This window comes from Perissodus microlepis, chromosome 11 (assembly GCF_051167445.1).
Source record: "Perissodus microlepis isolate ML-2025 ecotype Zambia chromosome 11, ASM5116744v1, whole genome shotgun sequence".
NCBI classification, from domain to species: Eukaryota; Metazoa; Chordata; class Actinopteri; order Cichliformes; family Cichlidae; genus Perissodus; species Perissodus microlepis.
In genome coordinates, this window is record NC_140471.1 from 28076058 (window position 1) to 28099379 (window position 23322).

Sequence of the window (23322 nt, forward strand, 5' to 3'; positions counted from 1 at the left end):
ATCTAATTGGCCAAATACATGTCAGCAACTACTTTAGTCGTGGTCAGAACGACCTGCTGCGGTTCAAAATGAGCATTAGAATTAACTTTGAGTGTAGCATGGTTCAGCCTTCTTTAGTGTTTAGAGTCTGACATCAATGGAGCATTTACAAACGGCTTCAAATCAAATGACTCAAATAGCTACTCTGTATGCAGAAGAGCACCTGTGAAGACACAACACATAGAATCTTAAAGTAGATGAGCTACAGCAGAAGAATTCTGACCCTACCCCCTGAATGGAGGTAGGGTCAGAATTTGGTGAAAACAACATGAAGGAATGGATCTGTCCTGCCATAAATCCTTGGTTCAGGCTGCTGCAGGTGATGTAATCGTGTGGGGGGATATTTTCTTGGACTACAGGAGTATTGATGCTGACCATGTCCATCACCACAGTATACTTCTGATGGCTGCTTCCAGCAGAATAGCATGCCATCTCACAAATCTCAGATCATCTCAAGTTGGTCTCTTGAATATGACGATGAGTTCACGTATATCTCAATCCAATAGAGCAGTAGGAGATTCGCATTATGGATGTGGAACCAACGAATCGGCAGCAACTGTTTGATGGTATCATGTAAAAATGGACCAAAATCACTGATGAATGTTTCCAGCACCTTGTTGAATCAGTGCTGTGAAGAATTAAGTCAGTTCTGAGGCAAAAAGAGGGTCCAACCCGATACAAGCAAAGTGTATTTAAAGAACTAGCCAGTGAGTGTAAATGAAATTATTTTAATTGCAGAGCAGTGAGATGTTTTTAAAGGTTTTCTTTTACTTCGGTGACTCAGACACTTCTGCGCATAGATAATGAAAACAGAATGCGTGGGAAGGTAAGCTAAGCGTCATAGATGTGCGTTTTTAGTGTTTTCAGAGACGATGTTGATGACAACGCATCACTAGATTACTTCTCAAGATTCTCATCCTCACCGCCGCACTTCTCCATCTCCCCGTGTCCATTTTTGGGTTTCCTTTGATCTGGCTTTTAGTTTTGTCATACCTGTTCTTTTTTTGTTTCCCCCTCTCATCTCACAGCTACTTTTATGTGCTTATACACAAGGTGCTAATGCAAGGTAGCCTCCACATCCCCTTCTGCATGAATCATGCTTCCTGCGCTGTGTGGTTACCATGCACATTTTGAATGAACATCAGGAATACACTTTGTTCCTTTTGGAGTCTTCTTTGCTGTTATAGCTCAGCTGGTCTTTATACGGTGATTTTGATCCTTTACTGTCATGTTTTGATTTAAGCTTTTATTTTTTTTTATTCTTATCTCCACTTGAAAACAATTTCTTTGGGAAGTGCTGCAAGTGTCCCATTGGCACATACCTCCACTGCCTGCTAACCGTGCACTGAAAAGGCAGAAGTGTCACCACTTGTTCTGCTCACGAAATTTGGTTTCCTGTGACTTCTTTGTCTTCATCAAATTGAAAGTGAAATTGAAGGCTGGTGTCATTTTGGCACCTTAGAGGAAATTCGGTGCAGGTAACGAGCTTTTCTTGACGTCATGAAACTTTCGAAATCGCTGTAAAAATGGTGGCTGTACTGGATGTTTTCCGTGGGTGCACCAGAAGACGAACTTGAAAAGGGAAATTGGCAAAGAAAAAGAACGTAATGCTAAATGTTCTTTCTGTTGATTGGACAGCCTTTTATTTTTTTTCTGATGTCGATTCCTGTCCAGTAATAAACAAAACATGATTTTTGACTCGATATAACTTTTTTCTCTTTCTCTCTCTTTCAGTTAGATATTGTTTGCAGTGCGTCATATTCATTTTTCGGTTTTGTTTTTGTTGTTGTTGTTCCTAAATGACACTAGTTGGTTTTTTTGCCTTTGCAGTGTCTGCCACAGCCTTCTACAAAGCCCAGCCAGTGATCCAGTTCATGTGTGAAGTGCTGGATATTCACAACATCGACGAGCAGCCTCGGCCTCTCACAGACTCGCACAGGGTCAAATTCACCAAAGAAATCAAAGGTGACGAGTTGAGTTCAAATCGGATTAAACTGGGACGCCACAAATCACAGCTCTTCATACAAAAGCAAATACTTAATGGTAACACTTTATATTATTCGCCAGGTTTAAAGGTGGAGGTGACGCACTGTGGAACCATGCGGAGGAAGTACCGCGTCTGCAACGTGACCCGTCGACCTGCCAGCCATCAAACGTGAGTCAGCCTCTGGGGCGGGCAAGGGAATAGGAGCCACTGCGAACAGTGTGCGAGTGAGATGAAGGCAGGGGAAACCAGAGGATGTGTTCACCGAATCGCCACCAAACAAACCAGATAATGGCTGACTCATCTGACAACCATGCGCTCGATGTTAGTCATCCATTCGTGAGGCAGCTGTGTGGCTGCAGTGTCGGGACTGAACTGCTCTGTGTGCCATGACTACAGTTTGATTTTTTTTTTTTTAAAAGGGAAATTATCACAGAAAGAGTGATTTGTCAGTTTAAGCCTGACAAAAACACATGCGGATCTAAGCTTGGTAGTCATTGCTCACTTCCCCAAACCATTTCTTTCATCCTGAAACTGACAATAAACCAAATATCTATTTAAAAACAAATAAAAAAAATATGTTAAGACTTTTAGCAGTTAAATAGCTCTTTCTAACATTTGCATTGCTCTTGACAAAAACTCTCCTCTCTGCAGGTTCCCTCTGCAGCTGGAGAATGGCCAGACCGTAGAGCGTACTGTAGCCCAGTACTTCAGGGAGAAGTACAACCTGCAGCTCAAATATCCACATTTACCCTGTCTACAGGTGGGCCAGGAGCAAAAGCACACCTACCTGCCCCTAGAGGTGAGAGAAAAGAAGCTGCATTTCCACTCAGTTATGGGGGGTCTGACAGTAACTATTAAATCAAGCATGATGGTCTGGTGGGCAGCTCCCAGAGCAGCTGGAGAAAAAGCTCCGGTTTGCCCGGGGGAGAAGAAAAAAGGAAAGCCTCTTATTTGCTTTTGTTTCCTTGCAGGTGTGTAATATTGTAGCTGGTCAACGGTGCATCAAGAAGCTGACAGATAATCAGACCTCCACTATGATCAAAGCCACAGCTCGCTCTGCACCTGACAGACAGGAGGAGATCAGCAGGCTGGTGAGTTCTGGAAATGCCCTCTGAATACGGCTCTCCTGTCTTCTACATGCACACGGTTTGAATATAGGAAATTACAATAAAAGGCTGTGTTTTAAGAATTGTCTGTTCAGTAGAGAAGAGGGGTGTCAAACATAAGGCCCACGGGCCAGAATTGGCCTGGCAAAGGCTCCAATCTGGCCCACTGGACAACCTTGGAAAAATGTGAAGGAGGCCCTAGATTTTGAACTTTTAGTTTTATTCTTACAGTTTATCCCCCCCCCCCTCACACTACGTTATTATCAAATAATAATATTAATATATTTTAGTGATATAATTTAACACATTTTGTATTGCTTTATTAGGCAACGGTAGCTTGAAATTTAATTCAGTAGTATATTATTAGTAATACTGCTGCATGTATTGCTGATGTATTTATGTTTACTGCTGTTAAAATTAAACCAGCAGAGCATTTCATCCCTCTGTAGTGCTTCAAGAATGCATTCCCAGTGGTTGAGTTTAGATTAGAGGTCAAAAGTAAGAGCCTCTTTTGGGGGTCAGGGGTGACTGGGTGCATTGTTAGGCTTGTTGATACTTGGTTGCTGTACTGTTCACCTTTTGTGTTAAATTATGGGTCTTATAATCTCCTCGACTACATTCTCATTTTATATTGTGAACAGAGGCAGGTCTACACGTTTCTATATCACATTTGGTCACTGCAGGCTCAACAAAATGTTGTAATCTTAATAGCTTTAATGTGGAGCTACTATAGTGTCTGCAGCATACTGTTTAGAGAGAGGATGACAAACTATGTAGTGACTCCCTCTGGCCACCGTCAGATCAGCAGCACACATGTAATACCTGCCCTTACCTTATTAAACCCTGTCTTGCTATCTGTTGACTGTGGAGCAAAATGGCCACGTTTGCCCACAGGAAATTATTGTAGATGTCACTGCGCTGGCATTTTCATTATACGCAACATTTCTCGTAACTGAAAGAACACGGTGGTTGGAATAACAGATTGAATGTTGCAGGAGGACAAAACAAGCAGATAAGCTGTGTTTGTCAGAACTACATAATGGATCCTGTAATACTTTTGGTTATTGTGGTCATGGGTCCTGTTCTGGACAGAAGTGCTGACATTTGACATTTTGTGGCATGTCAGTAATTTTCATTTAGTCTTTTTTTCCTTTTGCATCAACATCATATGAACACTTTAAGACTAACTTTGTTACAGCTCTACCTCACAACCAGCTTTTCGAGGTTGGTTGTGGATAGCCTAGTGTGTTTAACACTTGTTTTTATATTAACACATTGAGTATAAGGTTTAAACACTGAGCTTTAAAGGCGATCAGATTTTGTTACTTGACACAGATCCGTGTATCCCCTATGTTTTCAGTCATCTTTAGGCAGAGTGGTGGTGATGTGTTAATCATTTAAAGGCGAGAGAAAAATATGTCATTTTAATTGCAGATTTTTCAAAGGTTACTTTTAATTTGCAAACCCCCCCCTGTAAGTGTGCGAGCAGCAGCAGAAACTTTGGGAGAATGCTTGCCTCTATAGCACACCCTCACAGCACTGCGGTGGCTTTTAGTCATGCTGTCAAAAGTTACCTTAGCCTGACCCTGCCTAATTTTACTACTCTTTGCTTCCAGGTGCGCAGTGCCAACTATGAGGCAGACCCTTTTGTGCAGGAGTTCCAGTTCAAAGTGCGTGACGAGATGGCCCACGTGACGGGGCGAGTGCTACCCGCCCCCATGCTGCAGTACGGCGGCAGGGTGAGCACAGAGCACTTTATGGTACCCTTCCTTTAAATCACGCCCATTCTCTCTGTTTGTCTGACACGCTCTCCCCTTCTGCAGCCTTTACTCCACTTTCTCTATGGGGGAATTAACCCACTGGCTTCTGTGTGTGCTCCATGATGTCACCGTTTTTGGTCTTTGTGGTTCAGTCTCAGTAGTGCAGCCTTTTATTTCAATTTTTAGAAACGTTTAATAAGTTCACGATGTTGAGGCGGTCAATTGGACATTTTAACTTTTTAATAATTTGCAACAAAGATTATTTTGAATCCAAAAGATCACCCAATTCATGATTGGATCGCTCCTCAAGTACATTGGATACGGAGCAAAAAACATTGCTAATGCTAAAGAGTAGAAGCAGCTTATTGAGCTTGAACCTCAATGTTGATTAACATCTTTCTGTTTATCTTGGAGGAAAGCACCAACTGTAACGTAATAATGAAACCTTTGACACAGAAATACACACTTTACTAAATGTTATGCACACAGTAAATTACATCGTAAATGCTACAGTCTGCAGCACACAGTGCAAATGGGTTTGCAGTAAGATTTCAAGTTAAGATTTTAAAAGTTAAATTTTACAAAAAAAAGCTTGTTTTTATGGAGTCTGTGTTTGTCAAAATGTGAATTTATGTACAAGTTTGGTGTGGGTCATGGGTGCGTTTGGACTGTGTGGATTTTCCGAAACTGCGTTTACCTGTATGTGGTTGTTGAGTCTGTATGAGGAGTGTGAATGTGTGTGAGTGTTTTTCTGCATAATCGCAAATACATCGCCTGAGATTGTAGTGTTGTTTCAGAACCGCACTGTAGCCACGCCCAGCCATGGCGTGTGGGACATGAGGGGAAAGCAGTTCCACACCGGGGTAGAGATCAAGATGTGGGCCATTGCCTGCTTCGCCACACAAAGGCAGTGTCGAGAAGAAATCCTCAAGTGAGATCCTGTGCTAATATATGTTTTTCCTCATCCCAGTGGTCTCCTTTGTAGGTTCTTTTGTCTCACTGTGAATATGGTGGTGACGCTCAATCACATCACGGTGCAGTATATTTATAGTATGTCATCATAAACATTTCTAAATCATGTCTTTTTTTTGCCTTTCTCATTAAAATACTTAAGTTTGTTTTTGAAAAATGGTTTAAATCTTCCAAAATTAACTAAAACATCAACAGAATCAGAAATTAGGTAAAAAAAAAATTAAAAAAAATAAAATATATATATGTGTGTGTGTGTGTGTATATATATATATATATATATATATATATATATATATATATATATATATATATATATATATATATATATATATATATATATATATATATATATATATATATATGTATATATATATATATATATGTATATGTATATATATATATATATATATATATATATATATATATATATATGTGTATATATGTATATATATATGTGTATATATATATGTGTATATATGTATATATGTATATGTATGTATATATATATGTATATATGTATATGTATATATATATATGTATATATATATATATGTATATATATGTATGTAAACAAGAAAAATATGGTGCAACAATACTCGTATCGATATTGAACTGTTCGATACAGTGCTTTCGGTTCGGTACGCATATGTATGAACAATACAAAATTTTTAATTTATTTTATCAACTTTTCTTCTGACGATGCTGTCTGTGTTGAGCGCTCAGTGGATCTGCGCTCGACAGTGCAGCCTAGGCGGAGTAGTCTAACGCACATTCACTGACCGCAGGGCAAGCTAGCGAGACAGAAGTTAAGCTCGTTGCAACATGGCAAATTGAACCTCCCCCATCCTCATTCAGATCTGGCGTTTGGAACTATTTTGGTTTTTATGTGAGGTATGACCCTGAAGCTAAGCGCGTCATGGACAAAAGTAAAACAGTATGTCGGATGTGCCACGCAATGCTCAATTACATTGGTGGGAACTAGTGCGTTAGCGCAGTTAGCTCGTTAACGTGTTGGCCGTCCAGCCCCACGCACAGGGCGATCCACGGTAACTTGTTAACGGAGATTTGCCGTGTTGTGGCGTTAACGTCATTTCAACGAGATTAACGCTGACAGCACTAGTGGGAACACAACGAATATGACTGCACATTTACTCCGACATCATCCTAGTGCAAAGACAAGTGGAAGCAGACAAAAACAACAAGCACGCATGCTACAAACTTTACCCGAGTCATTTAGACAGCCGTTAGCACATGATTCTCCTTATGGGGACCTGATATGTTTAATATGCTGCTGAGAGTATACCCCAGAAGAAGCGTATAGTATAGCTTTTATTTTGGAAAGAGACATTTCTCTGTAATAAACTCTCTTTTCCAAAGATGAGTGATTTCTCAATCAGATTTTTTTTTTTATTACTTTGTTGTTTCAGCAACATTAAATTTAAAAACTGTACTTTTGAGTTAAAATATATATTTATAATTTTAATAAATGACAAATTAAAAAGGCATGAACATTTTTTTTGTATCGAAAATATATATATATATATATATATATATATATATATATATATATATATATATATATATATATATATATATATATATATATTAGAGAGCGAGAGATCTATATCTATCTATCTCTCAAAAGTTAAAAGAATGGCAGCACCTTTTAACACACAAACTGACGAAACAGTGCCCCCTGATGGTGAAAGAAAATTCACTTAAAATTTTAAGAGGGTGATTACAAAAAGTACCTTTGAGCTGCTTTGATGTTAGAAATGAGCTCATTTGTTTACGGGTGCCTTCCCAAACTGCAGAGCACAATCAATTCATAATTTCTGGTTCAAATAAAACCCAACTAGAAGAATCTGATCATCTGAGCAGAACACGGATGGCCATGTTGTTTGTAGAAGAGGCCTAATGTTTCCTTTTGATGTCTTTGTTTTTCTAGTGGAACAGTACACGTTCTGTTAGACAGAAGCAGTGTTTAACTCTAAACACTAAAATCCCATTCCTGTTATTATCTAAAAGGATTTTAACACCTACTTGAGAAATTACAGTGCCTGTGGAAACATTCCAGCTGGAGTTTCAAGTACTCAGATTTGTTCAGGCTTTCAAAATGCAGTTTTGAGACACGAATTTAGGATGAACAACAACATAAATAGACATTAGTTTGTTTTTGGGCATTAAGACATAATGACTAAGCTAAGCTAAGCTAACTGCCTTCAATACAATATTCATGTTTTGCAGAGAAAACTTGGCACTGTTTTTTGTTTTTTCTTTTTCCCCCTGAGCTCATCTTCAGATGCTATATTCTTGGAGCTCTACAAAAACAGTTGTCTTCATTGTTTACTCTTTGCTTGCTTCCGTTCTTCATGTCAGGGGTTTCACAGACCAGTTGCGTAAAATCTCAAAGGATGCTGGGATGCCCATCCAAGGCCAGCCGTGTTTCTGTAAATACGCCCAGGGAGCAGACAGCGTGGAGCCCATGTTCAGACACCTGAAGAACACCTATGCCGGACTGCAGCTCATAATCGTCATCCTGCCGGGAAAAACTCCTGTCTACGGTTAGAAAACTGCTTAAAATGAGACATTATATTTGAGTCGAGAGCAGTGTTGGGTACCGACAAACAAAGTCATTTGTTACAAGTTTTGCCTACTTATAAAAAGATTACTTTTGCATTCCCAAAAATAAACACTGCAATTAAATTCCTTGCAGATGTTAGCTTTATAGATCAGGGCACGTGTTGCCTACTGCCCAGCTACCTTTTGATTGTGTTGCTTTTATCTCATTTCATAGTGAGGTAGCATTAGTCTCATCTCCTCCGCTACTTTTCCAGTAACAAGATCTTTCACTTCCTGAAATTGACAGCTTAACCGAAGTAGAGGCTGGCCATTGCCGTGTCTTTATCTCCAGCATCACTCTTGCTATCAGAGAGCTGTGTATCCATCGTTTGTGTGCTGTGCTTGGCAGGCACCTATTATCAACCGAAGTTTATAGAGTTTGCATCTCACTGTGATGTTTTTTCCTTTTCACCTAAAAATTCAAAGTAATGCAAATAATTCTGGGAAGTGAAGGGTGTTCTCTCTAATCTTATTTGCTGTGGTACATGTGCACACTGATGCAACCGTACGATTTGATACTAGTAGGCATAAATATGTCAGTGTGTTGCTTTGGAATTTTTTATTTTTTTTTTTAATGGCAACAAAAGAAACAAGATAACATTTTAACAGTAAACTACGATCTGAACCCACACTTGTTGGTCTTAATATTAGTAATACTGTGATTGAATGTGGGAGTTATGAGCCCTCTTCTTTGTCTATCAAAAAAATTTTTCAGTTGTAATACAGATTTGAAATCTTTGCGTGGGGTGTGTGCGTGTGTCTGCCTCTGACTTCCTGTTTTTTGCATCACTCACAGCGGAGGTAAAGCGTGTGGGAGACACTCTGTTGGGCATGGCGACTCAGTGTGTTCAGGTTAAGAACGTGGTGAAGACGTCACCGCAGACTCTCTCCAACCTCTGCCTCAAGATCAATGTGAAGCTGGGAGGGATCAACAACATCCTGGTACCTCACCAACGGTGAGCTGCGGTCTCCCTCTTATTATATGGCAGTGTTATAATGCTATATTAAGATGTCTTATTAAATAAAGTCTCTTGTTAAGGGTTACGGTGACATGACACTTGGTGTATTGTTATGTAACTACCTCAGTGTTTTTGATCCTTTTTTCTGTCTCTCGATCCACAGACCATCAGTGTTTCAACAGCCAGTTATCTTCTTGGGAGCAGATGTTACACATCCACCAGCCGGAGATGGGAAGAAGCCTTCTATTGCAGCAGTTAGTTTCTTTATGTCCCCCTACTCCAGTAGTTAAATATATAAATTGTAGTTTTTGTTTTGATAAGATTCCTCTTCCCTGATGCGTGTTACAACCACAGCTCTCACTAGGGGGCGACATGAAAGTAGTAAAAAGATGTAATGGATAAAGGCAAGAGTGATAATCTTTCAGAAAGTCAAATAAAGTCTTCACAGACAATAAATCCAAACGCTTAAGAGTTATTTTGGGCTTTGATCCCACTCTGAAGAATAAATATTTAACAGAAGACTTGCTGTAGCCCTAAACCCAAATGTTAATAAGCAGACACATTCTCTAAGTGTGAGTGATGTTGGGGGTGAAATCCTATTGGGAGAGAAAACTAAACATACAATAGTAAACACCGCTGAGTGCAAACAGAAAACTAATAAAGGCATGAATCAAGTTACAGATTTAGCAAATGAATGGTCACACTTTTGTAGAAACTCATAGAGACACATAAGAAAACGTTAAATTTCAGACACCCTGACTTACAGCTCAACTGATCTTTTGAGCTGTGCAAAACAATAGTCCTGTCCCCTCATTACAGTGAGGGGACAGGACTGGGGAGGCAGCAGAAAGGGCTAGTGGAAGCACTGACCCTGGATCAGGGCTGAAACGTACTGATCTGCATGCAGAAAAACATTCAGTGGGTTAGTAACGCAAAGAGAGGAGGAAATGCTGACACTTCTATGAATAATGTGTCACTTTCCCTTCCACATAAAATCCATTCCCCTTTAATAATGGCTCCTCTGCTCCAAACTCTTTGTCAGGTGGTAGGTAGTATGGACGCCCACCCCAGCAGGTACTGTGCCACCGTACGAGTCCAGAGGCCCAGGCAGGAGGTCATCCAGGACCTGGCCTCTATGGTGCGGGAACTGCTGATCCAGTTCTACAAGTCAACCCGCTACAAGCCCACACGGATCATTTTCTACAGGGATGGAGTTTCAGAAGGCCAGTTCAGACAGGTATAGTCCCACTTTTTTTTTTTCTTTTTTTTTAAATCTTAAACTCAGGGTTTTACTAAAGATGTGAAAAAAAGACTAAACCAGGTAGAATTCTGCAGTATGTCATTTTATTGTTCAAGACGTTAATTGGCTTCTTACTGAGTTTGGGTACGTTATAATCTTTGTAGCTGAGGCATACTGGTAAAGAACATGTTTGTGTATTCCATAAATACTTTTAATCACAAATGAGTAAAGTCAATAACAGTATTCCCAAATTTCTTAGTTGTATAACTTTTTTGAAGTTGGGTCATATGGCAGCACACACAACCAAAAATGATATTTTCATATTATTTTAATTGTCCTCTTCTTCAGGTGCTGTATTATGAGCTGCTGGCCATTCGTGAGGCCTGTATCAGCCTGGAGAAGGAGTACCAGCCAGGCATCACCTACATTGTTGTGCAAAAACGCCACCATACACGCCTCTTCTGTGCCGACCGCAACGAGAGAGTGAGTCCTCACCGCACACCAGCTCATGCTGTTGCTCTTTTAGTATGACGTTTCCGCTTAAAGTCAACATGGTGTGTTCATGTGTTCATCTGTATTTTTTTTATGTTCTATGTTGGAACATTAACTACTGAAAATGGGCCTCTTCAATTACCTTTTGTTGACTGCTGTAATTACATTCGATTAAAGCATTAGGGCCCAGTGCAAACCAAGAGCTCTGGAGTGGCACTCAAGGCCCCGAGAGTGAGACCCAGCCAGTAACAACCTTTATTTTCAGCGCTCGCACTCTTCTTACAGAGCATTAGGCTCCCTGGGGCATTAGGCTTTTAATTGGTTGTTTGGAAAGCACTTGGCGAACCTTTGCCTGGGTCTCTCCATCAGCTAGTTCTTCTTTTTAATCATCAGAAATTTTAGTTTCCGACATCATTTAGTGCATTAAAAGCCCTGCTATATCTGCTTTTTTTTTTTTTTTTTTTTTGTTTAATGGTGAAAAAGGGGGAAAACAAGTTGAAAGTCAAAAAGCATTAGTATTGAGGGTAACTGAAATTAATTTTGCTTTTCAAGGTTGGACGTAGTGGAAACATTCCCGCTGGTACTACTGTGGATACAGACATCACGCATCCCTACGAGTTCGATTTTTACCTCTGCAGTCACGCTGGAATACAGGTCAGTCCAACCTCTTCTCCATCTCATATGTTGCCATTTGTCTACAGTATTTCATCTCCTTCTCCTTCAAAAAAACATAAACGTCTGCACTTTTGTAGATAAGTAATAAATAGGATTCAGGAATAAACCAAACACACGCGGTTTTAAAGTTTATGTGTTTTCTTTTTCTTTTTGAAGCAGATGCATTTTTCTAGATCACAATTTAAACAAACTAACATGAAGCTTATAGCTGTGCGGTTTGTGCAGTGGAAGAACCTCAGCATAGCAAAGCATATGGGTGGACAAAGAGGACACAGTTAAAGCAAATAAAACTTTCCTTCTCAAACGTTTTTAACTATATTTGAGCTATTTAGTTTTTAGGGGTTTGCTAATCCAGTACCTCAGTAGCTTATCAGCCCCCCATGCATGGCAAATTGTGCAATTATTTAACCTAAACTATCATGTAAAAGAGCAGCAGCTGAAGCTTTGTCCAGGAAAATGTGTTATTAACAGCTTTGGTACCTAAAATTTGCAGTCTGTATATTTAAGATGGCGTGGAGCCATCCCATATGTCCCTTATTTCAAAACGCGAAGATTAGACTACAGATCTGTAGACGCAGAAGCTGCTTGAGTTAGCTGATTTATACATGCAGCATTAATGTTTTATGTATCTATTTTTTTTAACACATATCTCATATACCTAAGCACAGTTAGGTGATGTTCCTGAGTTTTCTGGGCTGTATTTCCTGTCAGCTGTGTCCCAGTTTTGTATTGAATCTTACTTAATGCTTACCTCCCTCTCAGGGCACCAGTCGGCCCTCCCACTACCATGTACTGTGGGACGACAACTGTTTTACCGCTGACGAGTTCCAGCTGCTCACCTACCAGTTGTGCCACACCTATGTGCGCTGTACCCGCTCAGTCTCCATCCCTGCGCCAGCCTACTATGCCCACCTGGTGGCCTTTCGTGCCCGCTATCATTTGGTTGACAAAGAACATGACAGGTAAGGAGAGCGTTCTTCCCATTTAAACTTGCTCTGTGAAGCTGCTAGAGTTCACATGTGCTGGATGAATTGTCCTATTTTTGTCAGTCATCTTAACGGGTCCTTTCTTGTTCTTTCTGAAGCGCTGAGGGCAGCCATGTGTCTGGTCAGAGTAACGGTCGGGACCCCCAGGCGCTGGCCAAAGCTGTTCAGATCCACCACGACACCCTGAGGACCATGTACTTCGCCTGAGCTACACCAACTCTCCCCAACCATTGCCACTCTTAACACACACACACACACACACACAACCATGCACACCTGGCATGCCAGTCAAGGGATCCTCATAGGTGCAAGTCCCAGCCCCCCCCCCAACATGCCTAATCAAAAACGGACCTGACACTGTGCAGAGGAAAGCAGGGAGGAGGGAGGGGAAGAGGCACCCCCACACTGGACTGAGGATGCAAAAGCTGCTTTAAAAAAAAACAAACAAACAAGAGAGAATCTCAGCACTATTATGCAATATTAAACCAGCCAACTAGTTTATTTTCACCCTTATTAGGCCCCCTCTCCCCTCCGGTTTTCACTACCCCTCCTATGTGTTCGTCCCCTGTTTTGTCTCCTTTACTTGTGGCCTAGTTTGTGGCTGTTCTTTTCCTTTTCTTTGGCATAGTCTTTGATAAATCTGCTTCTTTGCCTTCTTCAGTACCTCAAGTCAGTTTGAGCAGCAGCACTTTTACATTCTGTCAGTTTTTGTGTAATTTTTTTTTGATTTTTCTCCTATTTCTTTTTCTTAAGTTTAGGGGCAGAGAGAAAAAAAAGGACTCAGACTCTGGAGTTATTACGAGGTGTCTGATGTAGTTTGAAGCATCAATTCATTGACCAGAGGTCCTCCCAGTTTGATCTTTTATTTTTCCTCTTGTTTCCTTTCTTGTTCTGTCACTTTTCACTAGTGTGTGGGCACGATACCACCAGTTGCTTGTACAGAGCTACATGTTCTTTTGAGCGCACTGCCACCTATTGGCAAAGAGGGATATTGCCCCTTAAAAGTCACAAAGAGGAGCAGTTTCAGTGGTCTCAGATCAGTTTCGGATTTATTCCTGAAGGTTAGCTGTCACATTTAAACGGAGGGCAGTTTATATTATATATCAATTTGCTGAGTTGCAGCCATCCATGGATTGTATTTAAAGTATTATTGACACTGTTATTTGAGTCTGGTTGCTATATTTCTTCTACATTATGTGAAACATTTTAAGAATCTAATTCTTAAAGAAAAAAGAAGATTTAATCGTGTTAGCTTTTGTTTTTAAATCGCCCTGCATTCATTTCTCTCAGTGCTTTATCTTGCCTTTCCCCCCTTGTATCTAAGACGGTGGCTAAATACAGATGATGTCGATGGTTTCCTCTTGTGCAATAATCAGTCGAACGAAGGGAAGAGGATTTTTAGGGGACTTAAGCGACTCAAAAGTACAGTTTTCACATTTCATATGAAAGCGAGTGTCCTTGAAAGGAGAGAAGTTTGCCACTTGCAAGGCACTTTCATGTGTCGCTCCTCCGTGAGCTGAATGACCTGCATGTTGTATGAGTTTGCTCTCTCTGTTGGGCAAAAAGAAAGGAAAAAAAAAATGGTGCAACTGCAGTTTTGGTGATTTTTCGTGTTTTTACTTGAACTGAAGGACTTTGTGCGTCTCCGTGGTTTGAGAATACTTTCGGATCAGTGGGCATGATTTTAGAATTCCTGATCGTCAGCTTGCTAATGAGATTGATTTTTCTTAATTCCTAAGAATTACAAAGCTTTTCACTTGACAGCAGCAAAGTGGAGTATAAAGGCCATAAAGAGGTAGTATTCAAGTGCCTGTTGGAAGTTAAGTGTGTAATCGTCAGAAGCTGTATGAGTTGTTTCAGTGGGGTACAATGATCAAAGAGCGTACACCAACCAGACAGCGTGAAGCAAGAAAGTTTCACCCGATGCCTCTTATTATTCTCAATAACCGTCTACTGACTTTTCTATACATCTCATTCAAATTAACCTAAGATCAATATATTTATTGTATTTGCCTGTACAGCAGTGTTAGCTGTTAGCTTTGCTTTGGAGCGGCATTCAAGCAAAGTAGGCCAAGTTGTCTTTTTGCCTAATATTCACCAGACATGGATCCAGCTGCTACAGTGTGTTTGTAGGCGATTGGGCTGGCTTCGTGGGCACAGAATTGGCCTTCTCCCAAACTGTTTTTCTTTTTGTTTTAGATTGATTAGAACCCTAAATCTGAGTTTGGGTTTAATTCCTGCCCACGCGACCGGCCCAAAGTTGGGACTGGCTTCAGAACAAAGCCGAGGAGTCAAGTGGACGACCTCTAGTGTGAAGCGTGTATCTGGGTAACGGGTCACCACGTAGCTCCTCTAATGCTGATGACCTGAAGTTTGCTCGGGACGTGTTTTTAAAAGTTATCTGCACTAAAAGAAGCATGTGTTTCAGGAGTGAACACAGGCGCGGTGCTACTCTGAATTAGAATTTGAAGCTGAACCTCAATACGAGACTTTAAACGAGCAGGCGGGATATGTAGGCGAGGGGGGAAAAAAAACTGTAAACCTCACTCACTGAAGGACGAGAAGGCTCCACTGCTGCGGTTGTTGAGGGGAGTTATAGATTTATGATTTTATTCGGGATAGATCTACTCGGAGAACTTGTAAGCGGTACAACGGCAGACGTGTGGTCCTGCCTCTGCTGTTGCATTCGACTGCCTTTCACAGGCTAGCCTTTCAGTGTGGAAGCCAGTGGGTTTGAGCCTTCATGATTTCACTAGTATCTGAAAGCCTTTTTAAAAAGCCAGATCGAAAGTATATTTGTAGATTTTAAATTATGTAATGCACACCACTTATTTTTGCTAACAGAAAAAAATGTAGTCTAATTATTAATCTTAGTAATAAATGTATCATGACAAGTAATGGTTTAAAAAAAAAAAAAAAAAAAAAAGTATAACAAAGTTTTATTATCGCAATAGACTGTTGACTTGTTCTTGTGTCACTGTATAACGTATAGTGTATGTGTGAACAGTGCTGGGGTTCTTGAAACTAGTTATGTGTGTTTGGACTGTCATACTGTTATTGATAGGGATGTGGACTCTAACCGCCTCTTGCTTTGATGTTTGGAAAAAAAAAACTTGCAAGATCTTGAATGCTTCTTTTTTTTCTTCTTCTTTTGTAGATGAGCAAACAAAGTTTTTCATAGAGAGGACAAAGTGTTAACATGCTATATCCCGAATGCCTTTGTTATCGCAGTTTTTCACAATTGCTAAGACTCTTTTCTTAAAAGGATCCCCTGTTTTCTCATACTGTGACTGAACAACATTCACAAAACCTCTGACTCTTCTGGAAGTATCAAACAATAACCTCAAACTGTAAACCAAACAATGTTTGTAGATCATAGACTCAGTCAAACAATGCTGAGCATTCATTACGCTACATCCAAAAATCCAGCGTTCTGGCTGTGTAGCTCCAGGAACAAATCCCAATAAATGCATATAAAAAGCATAACTCTAATAGAGTTTAAATACTACCCACTGTAAATACAAGCAGTACAGGATTACACAGTGTCTGTGGGTCTGTGGATAAAGTAGGTCAAAAGGCTAAGAAACAAGCACATAACAGTACAGCGTAAGTGTAACTGAAAGTGAACATGTGATCTGTTCAGCTGTGTCACGCCAGAGTGAAAAAGAGATTTTTGCAACTCAACCCGTTGCATGTGTATTTCTGGGAGTTCCTTTTTTCAAGACGCAAAACATTAGGAGGAGAAATCTTAGTGTGCTGATATTTAACGCAGAAAAAATGGGTCACCTGCTTAACCAGGTGAGCTATGCTGGTGCCCCAGATCCTGCTTATTTAAAGCTGAAACTCCTAATTGACGTCTAACACGGTGAAACGTGTTTAAGGTTTAAGAGTTCGAGTGACTAAACGGGTGCAAAACATGGACCGTTTGGTTCAGAGAACGGGATTTAATGTCTTAGCAATTCAGAAAAGCTGTGAGAAATTACAAACCTATTGTAACAACAAACAGTAGACTAGGAGGGGGAAGAGAAAAAAAAAAGGCGATTGATATGTTGAGCTCCTGCTCTTGAATTTTCTCGGGTTTCTTTTAACTGGTGCTGATGCCTGCTCCTTATCGAGAGGAGAGTAAAAGGAATGGGCATGTGTTGTTTTTTTTTTAAGTCTTGGTGATCCATTTCAAAGACACGTGTGATCAAAGAATAGAGAAACAAGGTTTAGTAGTTCTCCATTCCTTTGTGTTAGAACCCTGGGGGGGGATTTACATTGGATTACAACCACCATTGTTTTCCTCAGACTGGTTTCCTTATTCGAGCTACTTCACGTGCACACAGATACAAAGACGTAAGTCTGCGATGTGGCAAAGCTCGTTATCTTATTTTAGCGCTCTTTCTTTTTTGTTCCAAACATTTACTCCCCTCGGTCTACATTCCACGGCCGTACAATCTCATCCAATCCCCCAGCAAGGTGTAAGGAAGGTTAAAGCTGAAGGACAATACTGAGGGATATAGTGTGTGTGTGTGTGTGTGTCTGTGTGTCTGTGTGTTGGAAGGAATCAAAGCTCATCAGTGAGAACTTGGTGTGGCAGGTTATATGGAAGTTGGACGTGTGTGTGTTTGGTGGGCTGATTGACTCACTATATCTCTGCTGTCTGTAATAGATGTTCAGGTGGTGTATAAACTACACCCTCGAGGGCAGTTGAACACATGTTTACATAGCAAATGTGTTTGCCTCGCTTACATTTGAAATGTCATCAGCTCGGCTTTGCAAATATTAGCTAGCAGAGAAATGACCTAACATGAGCGAGACCTTTTAGGGGCCTGTGGAAGCGAATGCTTAATGGGATACAAAGATGTTATTCATGCAGCCGATTTTTCTTCAACACACAGCCGTGCTACACAAAAGTGGGAAGGTTTCGTTTGTCCTTCCAGTTCTGCTAGAAATGACTCGTTATATTTGACTTTAAACTAAAGGTACACTAATCTCACGATGGTGTCCTTTTAGCTCTCACTTAGGGTCGCTACGACGACTGTTTATGAGAGCCGTGAATTGGCGTCTTTAGCTGCCTGGTGAAGAAAATGTAACAAATTAACTTTAAAAGGCCGGTGCCTCAATTTTTAACCGAAGTAAAGGTGTATTTTGTCTCGAGGCGTCAATCAGTATTCCTCATTTTGGTTGCTCTATATTTGCAGTGGAAGGTAGCGAGAAAAAGTCCACAGAAAGTGCCTTTCCTCTTGATGGTGCTGTAAATTGAAAGATGAAATGTAAAAATCAAAGACGTAGAATCTCCTTTTGAAACACACATTGCAATGCAGGAGTTGCTGCATTTCTCTCTCTCTCACACACATACTCACAGTAAATGGTTTTTGTTTTTTGTTTTTTGAGATGGCAATGCAGAGTTGTTTTTCATGTATTTAAAGATTAAGCCTACATAGTAAAAGACATTATGCCAAGTAAATGGTTGTGGTTGAGCTCTTGCTTTCTAGTGCATTTTTAGTGTCTTGGACCAATGGTGTTGTTGGTACAGTGGAATGTGTGTTTGGGTGGGTTGGCGGAGCGAGGTGGTTGGGAGTCATAGCTGACACTAGCGGGGTGTGACACAGCCCAGCCCACGAATGGCAAACATAGCACAGCACTTTAGAGACTGCCACAGTCTCTGTCCCTCCAGTCCCCTTCTTCCTCCCGCCCAGGAGGAGGAGAGGATCCAGACCTCAGCGTAAACGAGGAGACGACGAAGGGATGCGCGTTACCAAACGAGGCAGTCGGCCATTAAAAGTGTGCCTCATGCTCTTGTGACTTTATTGGCTCGGTAGAGTCTGCCTGCTCTCAGGTGGCGTGTTCTCGTCAGGACTGCCACTTTTGACACTTTGTTACAGCTAGGGCTGGGTGTCACAAACGTCACTCATCAGTACCTCCTGGTTTTTTGGAATCGGAGTTTCGAAGCAGGCTAGAACTTTCTTTTTCCTTTTTTTGCACTGAGGGAAAGCAACATGTGTGAGGAGGCAGAAAGGTGTCTTTTTTTTTTTTTTAAACATTTGGTTCAGAAATGAAATGAACAGAGCCAGTGTCAGTATTGAGACTTGTCTCAAGATGCCCAGCCCTAGTAGCAGCCCCATGGCGTTCTTTCATCTTAGAGCAATGCCCTGCCATGTGTCTTGTCCCTGTCGGAGGGAATGAGTGCCCAGCAGTATCCTCGTCTTGAGCCGGTAGGGATTCGACTGAAAAACCGAGTATGGTCTGTAGTTCTGTGGGTACCTTTTCAGTCCAGGGGGTGAAATCTTTCTATTACAAGAAATCTCAAAAAACACTGCACCTCACTTACCTTGGTATGCTGCATATGTTATACTACATGAAAGAAAACTGCAAATTGCTTTTATGATATATAATGCTTGAGTAATGCCTGATTGCGATATTCTTATACGGTAACTATTTTAGATTCGAAATAAGTATAACTGTAAAAGATATTCTGTTTTGTCTTAACACTTATCCAATTTTGAAATATTGTTCTTGAGCCGACTTTTATTTTGTTGTCCTATTTAAATGTGTTGTTCTTTAAATATATATATGAAATATATATATGCGGAATATTTTATGGTGTATTTATTGAGTCCGTTCGAGCGGCTGGAGTGTCCGCATCAATCTTGCAGCGTGGCGGGGGTGGAGCCAGGAGGGAGAAGCCTTGAGCCCCTCCCCTTCCATGTTGACGCCTTATTCTCCTAGACACGCAAGCACAACAATATGGAGGGGGGTGCGGGGTGGAGGAAAGGGCGGCGGCGGCGGATTTTGACTTGTTCCAGGTCGACTTCCTCCTCCTTCCTTTTCCAAATATTCTTAACCCTCCCATCTTCTTTTACCACCCGTGAAGGCCAGACGCCAGCCCCCTACATGTTGCAGCTCATCTCTGACGAAGGGAACCATTTCTGAACCACACTGACTTGTGTCGAATAGCTGACTTTTCATCCCAAGCTGCTAAATTGGTACGTTAGCCATGTAAATTCCCTGAGCCAGTACAGAGCAAGTAGTAGAGTGTAAAATAAGTTTAAAAAAAAAAATGCGGGGGGAAAGAAGGAAGGATGTTGAAAGGCAAAATTCATTGAATTACAGTGAAATGTTTTAGCAAAGGCGTTGCTTCTTTCCTCTTTAAATGTCTCCTGTTTTGTTTTGTTTTGTTTTTCCTTGTGCCAGAATATTTTACAGCAGGACCAGGTCTCATTCCACAGGAAAACACATGCCTCAGCCTTAAGTGCGTCCTTATGTAATAGAAATCTGTGTGACTTTTGCAATGCCTGTGCTGTGTCGGGTGGCCTACCAAGAAAACTAGCCTACGTACTTGATCTACCCTGATATCTCCAACTGGCATACTCATCTGTTCTCGCATGTAAACCACTAACATTGCTACACAACGTAGAGCGCTCTGATGAATGAACATTGCTCTGTTTAATATGTACTGATGTCAGAACGGGAGCCAGGTCTGGGTCAAACTGCCTTTGGAAACCCTTTTCAGTATTTGGTGTTACCTGTTGAGCAGTGCCTACAGCCCGAGGGCAGTTTGGATATGTACGTATGCTCATTAGATTTTATGCACTTGCCTGTATTTTGTAAGCTCGTTGCTCGGTTGACACAGCTCATTGTCGCTGATTGCAAATCCAAAGAAGGATCCAAAGAACAGTTTGACGCAGGCCTTACACGAGAACCAGGCGGTTCCCCACTGTGCCGGATTACAGAGACCTGTGCCTGTACAATGAACCAAGGATGAATTGTGTTGTGATGATTTTTTTTTTTTCTTTTAATTATCTGTTGGTTGTCCCTCACCTCATCGGAGGATCAGAGACATTGACCTTTTGAGTGTTGTCAATCTTCCAAAGCAAGAAAAGCCCTCTGTCCTTTTAAACCGAATGGCTTTTGGTTTATTCAATGTTTACCGTAATGTTTACTCCCATGGCTATCTGATGTTGAACCTGTTTTCATTACATTAGCATTCCAAAATGACTTCAAACCAAAAACTGCTGAAGAGATTAGGCTCCTGACGCCGTTTACCTTGTATACACTTAATGGTTTTGAAGACAGATTATTTGAGAGTGGCCAAGGATATCAAACATTTTGGGTACTCTGATTGTTCCGATGCATCGTCACTCTTGTGTCAGTCTTATTTCAAACTAAAGATCTTGAGCTCTGATACCTCTGAGTGAGGCACCAGCAAACTGACGTGTACGTTGAACCTTCACCACCAGATCATCCATGTCTCAGCCTCTGTATTTTTGCAAAAGGCTGTGTTGTACCAACAGCTGTATTCCTTTCAGTTTTAATTGTCTTTCTTTTGTTACTCTTTCTCTCTTATAGGTTGTTGGCCTTTTTAGTGTTGCTTTGCTTCAGTTTGAAGTGTATCTTTGACTAATACTTGCAATAAAAATGCTTTGCTTTATCTTGGTCGTCTCACTGGGAAACTTTTTTTTTTAAAAAATGTGTAATAAGTGGAATTTCAGAAAATGCTGTGGGTAATAAAAATCACATATTGCCACCATGTGCTTAAGAAAACACCGGGATGCTGTCGAAATGTGTAGGTCCCTCACAGCCTACACATTATATATTGTTTTATATTTTATAGAGAAGGATGAATATAATCTCCCTCTGCTGCAGCCAAGTTTGCTTGGGACCAGCTCATATTTTATTTCACTGGTTGAACCTGAGGAAATAAGATGGAGTGATTGAAAAAGTCATAGATCTTTGCTTCTAGTTTGACCAAAGTAGAATATATGTAACAATACGAACACACCACACCACCACCTTTTTTCCCACTGCTCCCTTTAGTGGTCACTACAGCAGATCATCTGCCTCCATCTCCCCGTGCCCCTTACAGCCTCCTCCTGTCACACCAGTCCTTCACTACATCCATGAATCTTCTCTATAGTCTTCCTAGTTTCCTCCAGATCTGCAGCACCATCTTCAAAATCCTTTGTCTGATACAGTCGCTATCCCTCCTCTGCACATGTTCAGACCATCTCAATCTTGCCTCTCCAACTTTGTCTTCTGAGCTGTTTTATTCATTTCTAATCTTTTCTGTTCTGGTCACTATGATTGAAATTCATAGCACCCCCAACTCTGCCACTCCAGTTTGTTTTTCTTCTCTGTCACTGCCAAAGTCTCCAGACCAAAATAACTTGTTTTTATTGAATTTTTAAAAAAACTTTTTCCCCAAATATGTTAACTTTTTAAATGTGTCGACAAAAGCCAAATTCTTTGCCTTTTCTCATAAATTTTCAGTATTTTAGCAGAAGGTCAGCAGTCAGGGTTTTGTATTTAATACCAAATGAACAATCTGCCCTGGAATGAAAAACTACACACTGGTAAACAACGACAGGAATTTCAACACAAAATGAAAATAAGTAAAATTGCTACATCTCTGCAAAAGCACCAGCGTTCCTACTGGGTATATAAAGATAATTTCATTTTCACTGCACAGCAAAACTTATAAACTTTGCTCTGAAATGCTGTTCCCACTAACAGGCTGAGAATTTCATGAGGACAAAAGTGAGTGCCTGAAAAACACTGTAAACAGGAAGGATTATTGACAAGCCTTCCTGATGCCTCTGCGCAGCCATGGTAACGTAGCTGCTATCACTTACTCGCTCTGATATCCGTTGACGGGAACAAGCTAAAAATCTGATTGTGTGCTTCCCCTGACATAAATTATGTCTTTAAAGTTAATGTTGGTACATGACGTTTGATCTCACGTAATTCCCAACAGGGCAGCCCTGCCTGAGCAGAGGTATAATTAACCACAGTGACTGAAAACACCTGTGTGGGAATTAAAGCAGCACCCTGCTAACTCACTGAAATGCATTCCTTCATGCAGACGGTTTATTTTGTTTTATTTGATTTATTTATGCATGCATTTATTGCACCAGCCTTGGAACTTCAGTAATCTGCACATGCAACTCTTTTTGCATTTACTAAGATTTTCCCTGTTAGCTGTAAATGATGAGCTTGTTGGTTTAATACTTTTGGTGGGAAAAAAAGGAAATCCCAATCACGTTTTTACTTTTTTTCCCCCATTTTACTTTGTTCTGGTGTCAAAAATGCACAGTCTGCATTAATTTAGAGCAACACTGAGCTCTTGTAACATTAACTATAATTTTTTTTTACTGCACATTTTCCTTTATGACAGCAAGAATTTCATTTATTGGTTTATTTATTTGATTGGTATTTGAGAAGTTGTCATTTATACCCATCCTAAACTACATAACAAATTTATTATCATATTTTTTGTTTCTTCACATTTAAAACAATTAAAAAAAATCGGTTGGAAGAAACTGGGGAAGCATTAAGCTACAGCAGCCTGATGACAGAACAACAATAAAACAGAAAATGATCATCTCTGAGCCGCAACATCATTAAAAACATGGCGAGATGGATTCTCTGCAAGAAATCAGGCGCTCTGCAGGGTGGGACTAAACACTTATTATGCTCACTTCCTAACTGTCAGTCCCTGT

The 23322-nt window shown here is 40.5% G+C and overlaps 1 protein-coding gene across 2 annotated transcripts in view; it reads left to right on the forward strand.

Moving 5' to 3' along the window:
* Positions 1–21254, forward strand: part of ago3a (argonaute RISC catalytic component 3a) — a 42290-nt gene extending 21036 nt beyond the window's left edge. Inside the window, exons 6-19 of one of the 2 annotated variants that reach the window (XM_084943820.1) lie at positions 1870–2004; positions 2107–2194; positions 2678–2825; positions 2998–3117; positions 4749–4892; positions 5690–5823; positions 8244–8428; positions 9283–9442; positions 9609–9699; positions 10488–10682; positions 11034–11168; positions 11730–11831; positions 12615–12814; positions 12937–21254. In XM_084943820.1, coding sequence (XP_084799946.1) covers positions 1870–2004; positions 2107–2194; positions 2678–2825; positions 2998–3117; positions 4749–4892; positions 5690–5823; positions 8244–8428; positions 9283–9442; positions 9609–9699; positions 10488–10682; positions 11034–11168; positions 11730–11831; positions 12615–12814; positions 12937–13045 — 1946 coding nt within the window. In that variant the 3' untranslated portion in view covers positions 13046–21254. The remainder of the gene's footprint in view (positions 1–1869; positions 2005–2106; positions 2195–2677; positions 2826–2997; positions 3118–4748; positions 4893–5689; positions 5824–8243; positions 8429–9282; positions 9443–9608; positions 9700–10487; positions 10683–11033; positions 11169–11729; positions 11832–12614; positions 12815–12936) is intronic. The other variant, XM_084943821.1, reaches the window with a different exon arrangement.
* Positions 21255–23322: the final 2068 nt, after the last annotated feature.